Below are 17,712 nucleotides of genomic sequence, written 5' to 3'. Positions count from 1 at the left end.
GCGCGACTGGACTCGACAAACTAAGATCATATTTTTAGGGATCATTTCTATAGTGTGTAGCTTGATCGTGATTGTTCTAAATTGCGAATCCGATCCCCGCGATGAAGAGACGGAACTACGCGGCCTGAGCATGAAGCAAACTCGAATATGGGCGTAGCCCGGACATCAATAAGTCACATACACTCCTAAACACGGTGACATATGTCAAGGGTAAAGTGCGTTGTTTGTATGTGTGAAACGTGTGCTTTAGGTCAGTTACATGTCTTTCAGTAACGAGTATTTAGACGAAACTCCTCCTCGCCACCTAATCCGCGTACGCGGTCTCTTGAAAAGACGCTGCAAGGGTCGTGCTACAAGTCGTCAGATACGGAATTATAATAAAGAATATATGGGCCTGCTGTAAATGAACATAGTAGTCGACAAATGCCATGCCCACCACAAACAACAGCCCATGTATCACGGTAACTGAATTTATTTTCGGAAAGTGCACCTATTTCTAGTATCATTTTTCATTTTGGGTTCGTCGCTAAAACGCATTTGGCAATGCCAGAAGTAGACACCCACGATTAATTGCTAAATTATGCCACTTCTCGATTGCATCTACTTTATAGAACTATCAATTTTGGTACTTGTGACTTATGAGACCTCCATTCTGTACTTTTACTTGAAGTTGTTTTAACATATCCTTGAAATTGGTACTTTCCATTGCAATGGAGTAGAAATTTATGGCGTTATTTCGACTTCCAATGAGTAGCAACGCCGAGTACGTTGGCCACCTCTGCACATTACCCAATGCGACCACGACCACCATACTCCTTGTTTCGTAAAATTCATAATTTTCATACACACTACAAATGTTAAGGTTGCACGTAAGTTAATAAGTATTTGATTATCTCTACGGGACACGGAATATTAGCAAACGACTGCCTTATAGCCACGTTTTCAATGCGCGAACGCATACACTTCTCTCAAACGCACCAGCTATTCTGAATTGTTTTGGTACGACAATAAAGCTAATGATCGATGTTAGCGCCCACTTACAGGATTACACACAGCCATACCAAAGCCGAATCCCGTGATTCAACTCTACAGATATCAAAATAGAATTACGCAATTGGCGGACTTCATCAAAGCAATAACCAATTGGGCTCCAATGGATGTAGGCTATGTGCTCCGGCGAACACATCAGAGATAATGTCACGTCCGATTCTTCCAACGGTAGACTTTGATCATCAATTGCAAAGGTTGTGGGCTAGTCGGAATATTGACGAAATATTGATAATGATATGCGTTGCATACTGTACCGTTCGCTGTATCGAGAGCACCAATGGTAGTTGAGTGCATAACCAAGACGGACAAATATACCCGTTTGTTTGTCTGAATTTTACATTGGATCTCCAAGCCTTCCGTCGTCTATGCCACCGATTGAATATACAAAATTGATTTTATTGAACTCGCGATGCAATAACGAAGTCCTGGAGGGTATGATGATGTTGTCTATAGGTCATACCGATGTGTGCATAAACACCCAACATTTGTACACCGACACATTGTATGTAATGTCATAAACCACATTTACGTGAATACTTGGTAGGGTTGAACTCTCGTGAAATATATTCGATATGTATTGTCATTTTTCACGAAAAAAAAAACCAAGGGTTGTGAATCTACATGTTTAATTACATTTGGTCATTGGTTCTGCTTTATCGCTTTGCATTGAATATCCGGATCCGGTTATGGACTGACCTGTGTTGGGTTTATAATTCCATACTAAATGGGGCGATATGTATTGACCAAACCGATTACCGCTACATATCACTGTACGTATAATCTGTATAGTGTGAGCAAGGAAATTAATCACAAGTAACCTGGAATCGTGCGCACAATGGGTAGCATGCATTCCCACATTTTCCGAAGATTGTTATGCGTGTATCAACCAGTTAACAAAGTCGCGGGATTACAACTTCAGACGGATTGATTCTGGAAAATCTAAAGCACGAACCCGGACACCGCCGTCATATCGAAATAGCGCGTTGTTATTGTGTGTGTGTGTGTGTGTGGCTAACCGTCAATTTTGATGGGATGCACCAGAACAAGTGAGTATGCGATTACACAAATGTATCGGAGTCGTTGTTGGTGTATATTTTGTCACTGTTCGTTGTAACAATATACAAAAATATCAAATTGACCGGTGTGGTGGTCAGTTTTCAAAACGAAAATGGTATTGTTACCCAGGGAAAAGATAGATTTCCAAGTGAAAACGGTATTGCTACTCAGGTAAACGACAGATTTCCAAGTGAAAATGTATTGTTACAATGGGTAAATGCCAGATCTCCAAAGGAAAATGATATTTTTACTCAGGTAAACGACGACCCGCCGAGAGAAAATGGTTTGTTGCTCAGCGAAAAAATATATTTCCAAGTAAAAATGGTCTGTTGCTCAAGGAAAAAATATATTTCCAAGTGAAAAAGGTTTGTTACCCGGGGGGGAAAATATATTTCCAAGTAAAAATGGTCTGTTGCTCAAGGAAAAAATATATTTCCAAGTGAAAAAGGTTTGTTACCCAGGGGGAAAAATATATTTGCAAGTGAAAAAGGTTTGTTACCCTGGGAAAAATAGATTTCCAAGTGAAAAAGGTTTGTTACCAAGAGAAAAAATATATTTCCAAGTGAAAAAGGTTTGTTACCAAGAGAAAAAATATATTTACAAGTGAAAAAGGTTTGTTACCCAGGGAAAAAATATATTTGCAAGTGAAAATGGTTTGTAACCCAGGGAAAAATATATTTGCAAGTGAAAATGGTTTTGTTACTCTGGGTAAACGATGGACCGCCATGTGAAAATGTATTGTTACACTGGGTAAACTATAGATCTCCAAAGGAAAATGGTTTTGTTGCTCGGGTAACGGTGGATCTCCAGGTGATAATGATATTTTTTACTCTGGTAAGCGCCATGTAGCCAAAGGAAAATGTGTTTTTACTCGGGTAAGTGTCGTGGGTTCAGTATTTCCAGTGTCGTTGGTATTGTTAAACGTTGTCGTCGGTGGTCGTTGGTATACTATTATGAGGGTGAAAAGGATTTCCACGTCTTGTGCAGAGTATTGTGACAGTGAACATGTTTTTGGTGCGACGAAACAAGATCGTTGTTCAAATGTTAATGCATGCATTTCGATTACCGAGTTGTTGTACAATAGAGACGACTCTACATTAGACCATGATGTGTACTTCGATTAAAACCGCAAGACCACGTGTAAATCTTTTCGCACAACTCGATGACATTGATAAAGTGTTACTAAAAATAACGATTACCTATTTACACAACATAAAAATAACAATTCATGTCGTAGTAAGTTTCTTGAACTCGTACTTGATGAAAACGAATGGTGACAAGTATGCTTTTGAGTGAAAATAGTTATTTAGAGTATAGTGACAGTTTGTGACCAACGAATGCAAATCGATCATGATATTACAATATACACTTTCGTCAACATAACGATTTGGCGTAGAAACACTTTAACGTTTTTTTTTTTCAATAACTCGATCCTCGAAACTTGTTACTTTTACGATGTACCGTCGGTGAGCAAACTATAACGACCATTTTGTATGATAGTATGACTTAGTTGTATTGTTGTGAGGACAATCATATGATGACTCAGCACTTTTCGTTACAAAGTAAATTGTTTTGTGTGTAATATGTAAACACCGTAACTAGAAACATATGTACTCTGTTGTTGGAGTAACTGATTTATTGCTATGACATTGACAGAACCCTCGGACGTGAGTATGCTTTTCTTTCACGAAAGTTTACGTGGTTCGTTGTAATAGATTTGTGTTAACTACACTCGGATAGATGCCACAATTGTGCTGGACTTACACATGGTATTCGCATACTGTGCACATATACAAACTTTTGTGTAAACAACTCTGATGTTTCTGTTCGTGCTAGTTCTGTGTTGAACTATTTGGTTATTAAGATACATGAACATCCATTCAGACAATAAAGTTCTTGAGGTATCGAAACAGTTTGAAAGCACCACCAATCCTTGTACAGGTTCGTAGCATGGGAATATCGAGCGAATATTTTCGTGTGACATGAATATATTTCATATACTTTTGGTAAGAAATGAGTTGTGTGGGGTAATCATACACAACCTACAAAAGTTAAACTTGTAGCGTTTGATTGCCTACTTTTTATCAATGTCTTTGTGATGTTAAAAGACGGCTGAGTTTGCATTTACATATAGTAAGTGGAGAAACTCAAGTAATAAATTTTACTCGTTTGAAAATCGACAACGGGAAAAATATCGAGTAACAGTATCAATATGAGCGGTATATTATTTTTCGAGATATGCAACCAATCTTCTAAGCAGAACTTGTCAATAATTTATCATGTCATAGAAAAACCGGTTGTTATGAACTCGAAACAAATGTACTTCGATTATCACGATGATGGAAATTACGATCAATGGAGTGATTCGAAGTGTATGTTCTGCAATCACTAAATGACAAAAATATCAAACTGTGCATACAACTCGGTTAGATAAACAATACAGTTACAAATCGGATGTAAGCTTGATTTACAGATTACAGTCTGATGATGTAAAGATCAACCACTCCAGTGTGTTTATTGCAAAGTATTTGACACAAACAAAATATCGAACGAAGACTTCGGTTTCATTACCAAGCTAGTGAAAATTGTTTTCTATTGGATGGATATGATTTACCTTTAGGAAAACGATATAGACCGATTAAGCGACGCTGTTTCATATCCGTCGAGTTCGGTTTAGTGAGATAATTGTTAGGGATTCAATCACATACAAGTAACGTCTTTTAGTGACAGAGTATTGTGATGACATTTACTTTAGCGAATGACAACGGAGAAATTTTCGATTGCATTGTCGGTGTATGTGTTAGACAAATAATTCTAGCACATCTAACTATAGGATACATTTGGCAAACATCGTACAAATTGTTTCGTTGTGATGGTAACGACTTTCAGCGATTTGGTTTCATGTCGGAAATTATTATTTGGGGGTTCAAAACAATCAATACTACAAATGAACAACAATACAAAACACGTTAAGTGAATTACAGTGTAGCAAGTACTTCCTCGATATTACGATTGTTGTGTAACAGACATTTGTAACTGAATTGAATGCATCTAGCAAACATATTCCAATTTACTTTTGTAATGATCAAAGTATGTGAAATGGTGCGAATGGATTAGGTATTAATCAAGCGGCGGTAATTTCCGTTCGCTCGATTACAACAAAAAAAATAACCTGATAGTTTGTTCAAGGTTTCGACAAATAGATTGAAATATTCCGATTTACGATTTAACTCATCGCGTCACAAGTCGATCGCGGTATGCACAAGTGGTTGTCAAGTTAGAAATATTTACAACATGTGCTATTTCATTGATTGATTCTATTGTGTGTAGTAACACATTAAAATATCGCGATAGTATTTACTGAAACTGATAAACGGAAAACTCAGTCGTGAATAGAGTTGTAAGTTTCAAGGATTGTTTCAAAGTATGATCTTGAAATGTGACTGGATCAAAGTTGGTAGTCATGTTTGTCAAAGTCCAAATATTTCATTTTGGATTATCTGGATTTACCTTTAGTACATCCCGCGAATGGATCCCGATGCGGTACTATAACATTTTTGATAATAATGACTCAAGGATTTTCAATCAACAATACTGGAATTTTTTTGGTAATGCTAGAGTTGCCAAATGATTAGTTGCGTGTTTTTGTTAAGTGTTTGATTTCAAGTTAATAAAGACAATAACTGTGTAATGCACATACTTGTGATTCTTGATTCTTGTAGAATTATAGTTGGTATTGATTCTATAAGTGTGAAAACAGCGGCGCGGGTGTGCGAATAATTCGATGTGGCTGAAAGTCGGCGTCAGTAATATTCGGGTTACGTTCGATTCAACAAAAACGTGTTAAGGGATTTGTCAAAGGATTAGAGTTGTACCGATTTAGAACATTCAGATACGAATCGACTTGATTTGTGTAGTGGGTTTCATTTCAAGTTGATAAACTAACACATTGATTGAATATTTTCATGGATCTTATCACGCAACTAAAGTCAGCCACTATTCTGGAGGTGTGAAACATATAGCGATCTTGGGCGAGTGACAAATTGTTGGTTTTCGAATCACCGCCTGCGACGGTTCTGGGACAAACTAATTACCGAAATATTACCTTGTGAGCGGGCATGAGGGATTGCTAGCATTATCCGGTGAGTGGTCGTCGGATTTTAAAATTATATCACACCCTTTTGAATAAGCGTTCACTTCACAGAGGATTAGGGTTAGAGCGGAAATAAGTGACAATTTGTCGCTATTCAAGTTACCGACACTGGCGGTCTGTTATTCGTTACTTGTTAAATCTTACGAGTGAAATCAAGTTCCGTGCCAAACTATCAAAATATTACCTTGTGAGCGATTGGTATGTATGTAACATCAAGTCACGAATGATGGCTATGTCTGGGACATTATCTTGTGAGTGATCGTAGCATTTTACAAATATTTCACACCTTTTTTGAAGTGTTAGTTTGTGTGCACGGTTATTGTTGGTGTTGGAATCGCCGTCTACGTCGGCTCTGTGACAAAATAATTACCAAAATATAATTCTGCGAGTGATGCTTACGAATATTTCACCGCGTGAGCGATCGATATGCCTGTAACACCAAGTCGCGAAAGATGGTTATGTCCGAGACATTATCTTGTCAGCGATCGCGGGGTTTTGCAAACTATTTCACACATTTTTGAAGTGTTAGTTTGTGAACGCGGTTATTGTTGATATTCGAATCACCGTCTACGCCGGCTCTGCGGTAAACTAATTACCAAAATATTACCTTGGAAGTGATTCCTTGTCAGCGATTGCGGGGTTATGCAAACTATTTCGCACCTTTTTTGTTGAAAGTACGACATACCACCCGCAGTCTATACCGAAAGTACGAATCACGACCACATCCATAAGACACAATAGCCGCTCACCACCCCCGCCATAAGACATAAAAGCCGCTTGCCACCCCGGGTTTCCCAGCCGCTCACGACCCCCGTCGTAAGAAATAAGAGCCGCTCGTCACCCCCACCATAAGACGCAATAGCCGCATGCGCCCGCACCCATAAGAACACATGGCGAGTCACCACAGATCCCGTAAGAATACACGACAGGCGAATCATCGCCACCGCCTATGCGCGAAAGTACGACATGCCAACAACGAAGCCGCTTGCGACCGATCCCTATACTGAAAAGGGTTACCGTTCGACCACAAGACACAATAGCCGCATGCCAACGCACCCATAAGACATAAGAGCCGCATGCCAACACGAGTTTCCCAGCCGCGTGCGAGCGATCCCTATACTGAAAAGAGTTACCGTGCGAGAGGGACCATAAGACACAATAGCCGCGTGCGAGCGGAAGGGGGGGTCTGAAAAGCCGCTCGCCACCCCCGCTTTCCCAGCCGCGTGCGAGCGGGCCATAAGCGCCCCAGGCACATCACGAGCGATCCTAATAACTACTGACGTCATAGTGGATTAACATACCCAATTGAAAATACAGGGTAAATATAGCTCCTTTTACGAAATATATACGTACTATAGCTGTTCAACTGACTATTTTGAGGTTTCCAACCATCCCATATCGTATACGTCGGCTATATAAGTTGGTAGTCGTCCGTAGGCTAATACAACATGTTTTTGAAGTATTTACACAATTATGGCATAATTATACAACTTGAAAAAAAAACATTTTTTTAAAGGCCTTTGGTTAGAACATGTTTAAACGAAGTGCTTTGATCAACCATTTGTTATGCAGCCCTAAATACAATGGTATTTTAGAATGTGCGTCTTGGATAAGGTGCGACCCAAATTTACATCCGCCAGGCAAGCCTTTGAACCGCGTGTTTCGAATATCGGTCAAGAACATATGGCGGACACAATGCCGTTGCATGAGAATAAAGAGGAATGTAAATAGTGTATATGAGTTCTTCAAATCTGCGAAGCACACCACGGAATGGAAATTGAGGTATCTCGCTTCGACATATATTGCCACGCAAGTTCCAAACATCTGAAGCACGCGACAGATCGCTTCGTCGTTCGGAAAGAGCATTATCAAACATTACTCGTCAAAACTAGAATCGATCTATTAATCTGAATCGCGTTATCGCGAAGCATTATGAGCGCTTTACATCAGTCTATCATACTATGCTCATTTCCAAAAGCTATTTAGCCATTTCCATAACCTACAAGCCGCAACAGTGTAGGTCTATAACGCCTATCTATCAAAATATGTCACCATAGTTGTGACCCAATATAAAACGTGTCTTAAAATCAACGCTCCGTAATACTGTAGAAACACCTATATGCTGGTATAACGTTGCAAACCCGTACTGCATAGTTTACTCACGACTGCATGAAAGTCGGTAAAATATTAATTAATTAATTTTAAATATTTCCTTGTTGTACGCCGTAGCGTAAATGCATAATTACTAACCATCCACATAATCACTACAATATCATTCAAATCGTCGCTATGATCATTAGATTTCATGCAGAATATGATGTTTGTATCTCGTGAATGAAATGAAGAAGCACTATATATCCTTTAATAAGTATGACTTCTCTACAACGAAAATCATAGTTGAGTGAAGCCCAATTTAATATTCATGGCTCACATCTTTTGTTTAACTTTCTGTGCCCTATCGTCGATTTTCTTAGATTGAATAGAAGGCCTCAAATAATGAAAACAGATTTACTGATGTCTGGAGATATGAGCTTATATCACGGCCTATAGTTATTCCAAGTAAACTTTTTAGTTCCTACTATGTTGACAACGGGCTATATTTTGCTTTGCAAACAATTTGGACAAATTTTTGAGCTAACGATGCAATGTTGACTCGACAAGTCAAAAACAATCGTCGTACTTATGACATAGTTTCATGTGAATATTTATTTCAATGACATGCAGACATGGGGTGATTACTTCATGAATGTAATAGATTGCGATTACGATTACTTCTGAATCACGCGATTACGATTACGAATACAGCAAAATCCTGAACTAGTCGATTACGATTACGATCGCATCGGAAAAGTAATCACGATTACTCACGATTACATTTATTTTGCTTCCTAGAACTACTCTTAGAGGAAGACAATATAAGGATTACGATGAAATGGCCTAATGAGGTAACAACTTTCGTTATAAATGATGCGCCATTTGCTTGTTACGTCATAATGAACTCCTTGACAAACATTATAGGGGACGATCTATCACACATAACGATTTGCATTCTTGCCCGGCCAAACTCCACAATAGGGTGGGGAGCGAGCTTGAAGGGGACTCAAAAGTATTTCGTAAACCATCATAAATTTTACAGTATTTCCGAGAAATTTAATTAACTTGAAAATTTTCTTTGAGCTTTGCGATTTATTCGTCACTAGATAGCTTGATTTGGAAATGCATGACCCTCCTCCTCAAGAAAAAAACATGCATAATTTTTGGGAATACGCAATTCGGTGCCAGTCATTAACGTGTCACGACACACCAAAAGACATATGCAGTTTGGCTAACATGCGACTCCACGGAGTGTGCTACTAAAGAAAGCACTTGGTTGAAACTTGGTGTATTTGTCCTGTCAATAGCCGAGCTGGGTGGGCGGGACTCATAGTCCTGTCCTCCCAAACTGAGCCCACAATGCAAATGCCACCCGTGGCACCCACATATGAATAAAGGCATGGCAATTTGCGTGTGTGCGTCTCACGAAATTTTTTCATTTAGTCTGCTACGTTTGGGCGACTACAATATCTTTTTATTATATAACAGACCGGAGCTCACGAACTAACAACATACAATAAATGAATTATAACAACATACCAGATGTTATAATTTTGAATTAGTTTCCCCCAGCTCTACAGGTAAATCTGACAATCGAGGGCTGAGAGAGGATCAAAAATGAATAGTAATATCACAGTGTCCTATATGGTGTGGACACGGGCACATCTCACGGCTCAGTGAAATTGGTCTACGTCACACTTTCCATTGGGTCAAAGGCAATTCGACGGTAATTTTTGACCGACTTGCCGAGCATTAAATTTGATTACACTTCTTTCAATCGAAAGCTACCGCGGTACTGATTGCGAAAATATAAATTTTATTCTGGTCGTGGCCCTGGAACCCCCAAAAATCAACATAGAATGTTGCATTGTAAAGGAGTTTAGTATTGTGACGGAACCATGTGGCACGAACAGCTCAGGAGCAAGTGCGCACGAGAGTGAGAGTGTGATTGCTCAATCGGTTGCGCAACAATGGACAATACGCTTGCAGTTTGCGCTGCTTCTCACCTGCTCCCAGACGGCACGGTGCCGTCACAATACCAAACTCCGTTACAATGCAACATTCGAGGCTGATTGTGGGGTTCCAAGGCCACGAGCAGAAAATAAATTATATTGTCGTAATCAGTACCGTGGCAGGTTTCGCTTGATACCCGTTTTATCAAATTTCGCGCTCGGCAAGCCGGTCAAAAATTACCGTCAAACTGTCTTTAGCAAATGGAAAGTGTGACGCAGAGCAATGGCAGTGAGCCGTGAGATTTGCTTGTGTCCACACCATTGTAGGACACTATGGTAATATAATGCAATTACCTATGGCTGTATTATTGACGGAATTCAGTCTTCAACTTGAGAATTGACCACCCTATTAGGGCCCAAGACAAACGTTTGGAGTGGGGCACGAATTGCTACTCTGGTTGTGATTCTAGCTACGTCCCACGTTAACATGGTATATAAGCAAAGGGCTACGGTGGCTGGTCCAAATGTTGAGTATAGAATTGTGAAATAACGATTGGCACCCGTTCCAAGTCGATTCATATGAGAATAAGATGAAGTGAACATAAAGTTCTGCCTTCAACTTTATACAGATACTGCAAGCTGCCGTTACGAGAAACGGGAAAGAACGGCTCGATTATGATATATATCAGCTGCTGTTGATTTTTTAAGCTTCGTTGTGGAAACCGTAATGTTATATCTGACGAGTACAAAGTTTCAAATCTTTGTCCGGTGTAAGTACGTAAGTATACGTTCGACATAAGCCTACTGCTCGCCAGACAGCAACGGACTAACTGCGTTTAACTAAGCATAACCAAACATCTATGCATAAGTTACTATTAGAAACTATAGACCAAGTGACGACCATATTTCTGCTGCGAGGTTTGATTGTTTGTTTGTTTTTGTGGTTTTCATGGTGTTTGTCGACTACTATGTTCATTTACATCAGGCCGATAGTGCTGCGAGGCAGTGGCGGCTGGAGTGTATTGATAATCTGATATACACCATCCACGGTGGGTGTTCTTATAATCAAACTACCATGTACAGTGTACATCGAATATCTTTTTACTGTGTGGTTACTTCTTACGCAATGACGAGCAAAGCTAATACTTCTGATGTAATAATGAGCAGTGGCGTTGGAAAATCAGACGTTTGTGATATCACTAACATGACATAATATCTCTTCCTTGTTCACGAATGTTCAGTAGATGTCATGGTCCTTGTACAAATAAAAAGTAATTGTTCTTTCACAAATAAATCGATTAGATATGGGAAGCAGTCGATTACGATTACGATTACTTCGTATTTTTTTTCAAATGTAAGCTATTGCGATTACGATTACTTCAAAATGCTGTAATCGTCGTAATGGATTACGATTACTAAACGCGATTACCCCATGTGTGATGACATGGCATATTTATGATAGAGATCACAAAGTAGTTTCTCGCAAGAATCCCTAGTGGTGTTATTATTTTTATCTTTTTCATATTCCAGTGTAGTCAGGGTCGAAACAGCACTTCATCAGGCACCCCCCAGAACGGTAGTCCTGGACGTAAAAATACGCCTGATGTACAGAATTGTATGTACAGAATGTACCGAATCTAACTGTATGCGTGTGTGCTGGCTGCGATTGCGAAACTATAGGAACAGCTTTTCGGCGCCAAAAAGACACTGAGGCAGATATGTTTATTGTTTAGCAAACACTAAGTGCTATCTTAGAAACATCGCCGGCAATAGAACCTTGGTCGAAGATCGCGCGGGATGGCCCTGTCTTTGCAACCTGGGTATTGCAACCAATTCAGTATGGCAACTTAAATATAATCAATTCGCTTACTTCAATAAGCAATGGTGTTACACTTAGATATGTCGATATATCTAAAAATCCGTTATACGGACATCTTGTATTCATTTGGTTTCAATCTATTGAACATTGCTGCGAGATATTTCCATCATGCCAAGACTGGCATTCCGACGTAAGTTGACAGAGAGTTGACTTCACACAAGGAACAGTTCTACATATACCATGGCCAAGGAATAATAGAACTCTTCTATTTTAAACTATGGAAATTGACAATCCAATAACAGTCCGCGCTTTTGAATGCCAATGTATAATGTCATGTCATTGAACACCAACAATGTGTGTTTTGTCGATGTCAACATTTAAGAAACCGGGAATCGGGATAAGTTGAGACTTTATTTTTTCCACTACATTTCTTGAATATTTACTCAGGCGTTACGCCCTGAGATCGTTTATCGTGCTTCTGAAGACAGATATTCTTTATGTCTTTATTTACCATTAGATGAAATCAACCTTCTGTTGTGCCGATGATTAATTACTCGTTCTGTTTCCAAGCGATATCTGTATACTGTCTGTCGATAGCGAGTTGGCTTTCAGGTTAGAACAGCTGAAATCGATATAATAGCCAAATGGCGAAGAAAGCTAAAAGAAAGGCATAACGTGGACATGGACAGCTTACTGTCGTATCTATGCTGTGCTTGTCTTGATTAAAAGTAATGCTGATGAGGGTGTTGCCGAATTAACCGTCTGTCTGAAAAGTTGTGTTCAATTTTTTAACAAATTATTGTAATCCGACAAATATACAAGGTATAGAAATGATAGGATAGAAATTTAGTGTATATAGTGTATTCTGTAGTTAACTGTATCACAGCAGTTATATACTCTCGTGCGCGTACTACAGTCCGTATTACATTGTGATCCTGCAATATTAAATGACGGCAATGAAAATAATGCGATATCTCACTAAATAAATAAATGGCTGGGATTGCTTAAACGTTATTTTGAATCTTGCACTGTTACGATTAACACATCACACAGGATTTGATGAAGATTATTTATCAATGATACTGTGCCGATTTGAGAATTTCCTGATTTCCGCTTTGCTCAACCCAGCCGTTTTCTGCCGTATTGTCGTCCATAGAGAAATTGCGTACAGCTCAGATTTAAAATCATCTAAAGTTACGCCTGCCTGTGAGTGGAATAGTTTTGGTATTTCAAATTTTTATAATTGCAACTAAATACAATACAAAGTCAAATATCATGAGATTCATGATTGAGACTTTACTCTTAAAGAAACAAACACTCTAACTATTGAGCACAAGGCTACCGCAGAATGTCAGACAACATAAACTGTCACCAAAATGCGTGCGTCCTGCGTTAGGCCTAAATATTAATTTATTAGGTTCTGACTAGCGCCTTTGGCGATTAAAGGTTGCCTGATGCAATATCACAACATATAATGGTTATATCGTGCAGTTGAGACAGCGTAGGCTAACAATTCAAGTGACTACACCCATCGTTAAAACATTCTTGTGGCAGATATAAACGTGACCAATCAATACGCTTGGTTGTTTTACTGGAATAGAATGAATAAATGCTGTCTAACGGAAGAACAAAATAATAGTAGGGGAGTAAACTCGAGGATTGAAAACGAATTACAGGAGACGAAATATGAAGTCAGAAGACAACTCAAACTACTTTTGCTGGGCACCGGAGAAAGTGGGAAAAGTACCTTTGTCAAACAAATGCGCATCATTCACGGGAAAGGATACAGTGATTCCGAGCGCGGTGACTTTACACATTTGGTTCATGTCGACATTTACACTGCCATTAAAAATTGATACAGGCTATGTCCACTCTAGAGATTAGATACGCGAACCCAGACAATATCTCACATGCAAGTGTATTGGTAGCTCTGGATACACGTGCTGTGCGAACACATGATCAGTTCGCTCACCACATAGAAGCGATACAGTCGTTGTGGAATGATCAAGGAATACAGAAATGCTATGGTCGAAGAAGTGAATATCAACTGCCAGACTCAGCCGCATATTACCTCAACGATCTTGATAGGATAAGGACAGTTGATTATATACCGACGCTGCAAGATATCTTACGTGTCAGAGTACCGACTACGGGAATACATGTAATCAAGTAGTGGGGAATCTCGGAATACTGGGGCCGCAAGCCACATTATCATCTAAGACGGAAAACTGTCCGCGGGCCAGATCCGGCCCGCGGGCCGTATGTTGCCCGTCCCTGGCCTAGGCGAAGTAGAGAAGAGGCATGCACACTGAATGGAAATTAAAGCAGAGAATATAAAAGGTGGGTGGGTGGGTCGCACTATGAAATTTGGATGAAAAGTGGGCCGCGAACTGAAGAAGGTTGGGAAGTACTGCACTAAAGGTCTCAGCTCTCTCGGATGCACGGGTAAATAACTTCATTTTTGCTGTCGAATATTTTGGCGCGGTTCACCTCCACTCTCGGCTTTTGTATATACACCGCATTAGCACGAAGGTCAGTGATGAGAAGCTCCAATAATAAACCTTCGACGTATAGAAGATAAGACAGAACCTGGGTTCGAAGCCACTTTTGGTGTTTAATTTAATCACCTATCTACCCGGCAATATATTCCGTTATCACGACATTGAATGTTTGCGTAGCTATTGTCGCTTTATTAATACCAGTTAACATACCGGAATGGAGAATCAGAACGAAAGCCATCTTTGTCTTGCAGTAGCAGGCATAGATATGGTAGTATAATCAACCAGAGAAACAATAAGACCAATAGCAGGATTACGATTAAAAATTATGCATACAATGGTATGAAATAATGAACGTGATAACAAAGTCATAATTTCCTTAAAAATTGGTTAGGGAGGCTATAATTGAATACACAGACAGCAGACAGGTACGATTTACCGAAGGCTAGTAACACTAAGCACTAGTATACGGGTATGGTGATCATGATCATAGACTGTTAACCTCACAAAATAACAAGAAAGAACTAAAATGCATCATCAATATTTGTTGATGTTATTAAAGAACTGCAAAGTCTACTGCGATACGAGAATGGCTGCGTAAGCTCTACATTGATCTACACGTGATTCGTTACTCTGCCATATGTCGTTTAGTAAATCATACTTCTCAATTGGATCAGAAGACATAGACTTAAACACTGGTACGGAAAATATCCAACTGCCAACGCGCAAGGCACTATTCCAACCATGACAATTATTCATATGCGACAGTGAAGTCCACTGAGACGACGTGACATCATAACACTCTACATTTGTCAATTTCTTCCGCAACGTGCAGCCACCGATCGCGAATATCTTCTGACCAAACGCGACAACACCACTGCCCCACTTCGGATATCTCATTGGCTTGAGGTCAACCCACTCTGACGAGGACGGAGTAAATTTGCAGAATGAGGAAGTTGCGACGCAATCTGGTCCTTTACCTCCGACACAATACACTGAGCCATTCAGTGATACGAGACTCGGATCGGAAACCGCTGTGGGTTTGTTCTTTAGTTGAAACCATCGGTTTGAAGACGGGTTGAATCCATCAACAATATTAGACGATCCTGACATGCTACCTCCAATAACAAATATCGACCCCAGCAAAGCAACAGAGGGGGGCCATATCCCATGTCCGGATATCATATCTTTCATTCTCTCCCATTTTGAATCATTGTCTCGAAAATTGATTCGGCGTACGGATTTATCCTTACACACAATGTAAATGTGGGACTCAAGTAATATTGCGGAAAAATATCCCAAATGCCGAAATTTAGCAGCATGGAACTTTGAGATTTTTCCTGTTATCGAATGCAAGGATCGGATGCAATTCGCGTCATAGTCAAACAGTATCATTCTTTTGGTATTGTTAAAGTACTCATTTCTGCGTACCATCGTCATGTGATGGGACATAAGATGGCCATTAATCAGCTTGTATAACTCAATGTCGTTGCTGATGATCGGATGGGTATTTAATAGATTTTGCAGAAATGCCGTAGAGACATGATCCAAATTGACCATATCAATACATTGACGCAGCATATATTTCATTCGTGGATTATTCTCAATCCACATGAGCGTGAAGGTCAACTTGTCCTCCTCACATATTCCTGATTCTTTCGCCTTCAAAAGGTCACGAAGGTCGGACATCTCGGTGTTTTCAAATCCCGGTTGGTTGAAGATTTCCGAGACATTTCGTCGGAAGTAAGATCTGCATTTTGCTGACAGGTCATCAAGCCCATACATGTCGGCTACATGCTTCGTGGAGACGTAATTACTGACAGTCAATGACTCAGTCATAACGTCACACAGTGACTTTTTAACGTCATCTAGCAGCATCATGACTGCGACGTGGAGAAAGTCGTACATCTTCCCTTTCGGAATCTCATATTCCCCGTCATATATGAATTTGATGCAGTTTTGTACACATTCAGAATCCACACCTTTCAAAATCACCCGCCTTTCCCGACTCTCTTTTGTATCGTGCCTGAACATCGCTCTGAAATAATCCGAAGCATCAGACAATGTCTTTTGATGAGTGTGATATTCATCATTCTCGACTTGAATTATGAAATCATGACAAACACCGTCTTGTTTCATCTGCTGCGATGTTGCATGCTGTCTCGGATCGAAATAAATAGATCTTGTCATAGCCAAATACAATGGATATATATTACAGCCTAGCGAACAAAAACATTGAGTTAAAATCGCTGAACGAATTGCATCCAACAACAACAAGAACGGTCAAGTAGTGCTTCAAAATTCACGCATCTTTATTGACGGATTTCAAAATTTAAATGACACCAACTCATCATTCCGTTAAAAGATTTTTGTAGATCCGAAATTCCATTAAAAATGTGATACAGGTACAAGAATGGAGGTAATCGAAACGACATGGTGTATAGTCAAGTACCATCCTAAAACCCCGCCCAACTCCAACCGTGGCCTAGAAACAGGCTAATGCATTACAATAACGTATTAAATAGATGCATTCACATATTGTACACCCCTCGGGAAATAGTTTACGCCAGTAGCAGGAATTTAGCAATAACTGAAGAGGCGTGATCTACAATGGAGCACAGACGACAGTGCGTTAGAAATCGATGCGCAAATCCGAAAAAAGCACACTCTAGTAATAAGCCGGCAGAAACTTGCTTGCATAAGAGTTAGTAATTAAATTAAAAATGATCCAATAAACACCGAACATATAGCGTGGACTATAATTTATATAAAAAGCCTAACAATTTCTTATGATTCATATATTCTAACTTCATCAACGACCTACTTCGATTCTATTTCTTACACGTGCGTCAATCACTTAATCCAGATCGACATGGCTGGTGCTACTGCACTCGCGACGGAGAGCTGAACGTCGCGCTTTCAAGTTGCGCTTTCAAGTTGCGCTTTCACGTTCTGAGACCACAACACGTGCCGTAATCCCCCAGACTCGCATATCAGGAGAATTATCATAAATCACGATTGCCCGAGTCAAACCTTCGCAAAATTTGCTTTTTTGGAGTTTAATAATTCGACAGCGGTGCATGGCGTCTC

At 39.7% G+C, this 17,712-nt stretch overlaps 1 protein-coding gene and 1 pseudogene across 1 annotated transcript; one reads left to right on the top strand and one right to left on the bottom strand.

Moving 5' to 3' along the window:
- The first annotated feature begins 22 nt into the window (after positions 1-22).
- Positions 23-124, top strand: LOC145451687 (small nucleolar RNA U3; annotated as a pseudogene).
- A 14,732-nt stretch (positions 125-14,856) lies between these two features.
- LOC145437626 (kelch repeat and BTB domain-containing protein 12-like) lies at positions 14,857-17,316 on the bottom strand. The gene has a single exon (XM_080314910.1). The coding sequence runs from the start codon at positions 16,810-16,812 to the stop codon at positions 15,196-15,198; it is 1,617 nt and encodes a 538-aa protein (XP_080171036.1). The 5' UTR covers positions 16,813-17,316; the 3' UTR covers positions 14,857-15,195.
- Positions 17,317-17,712: the final 396 nt, after the last annotated feature.

This window comes from Botryllus schlosseri, chromosome 1 (genome assembly GCF_051294905.1).
Source record: "Botryllus schlosseri isolate E-star chromosome 1, Bs_hap1, whole genome shotgun sequence".
Classification (NCBI taxonomy): Eukaryota; Metazoa; Chordata; class Ascidiacea; order Stolidobranchia; family Styelidae; genus Botryllus; species Botryllus schlosseri.
The sequence above is the reverse complement of the archived record's forward strand: the minus strand, read 5'-3'. Positions and strand labels throughout refer to the sequence as shown.

Excerpts from the sequence above, each read along its gene's own strand:
- LOC145437626 (XM_080314910.1), bottom strand. The coding sequence starts at position 16,812 with ATGACAAGATCTATTTATTTCGATCCGAGACAGCATGCAACATCGCAG.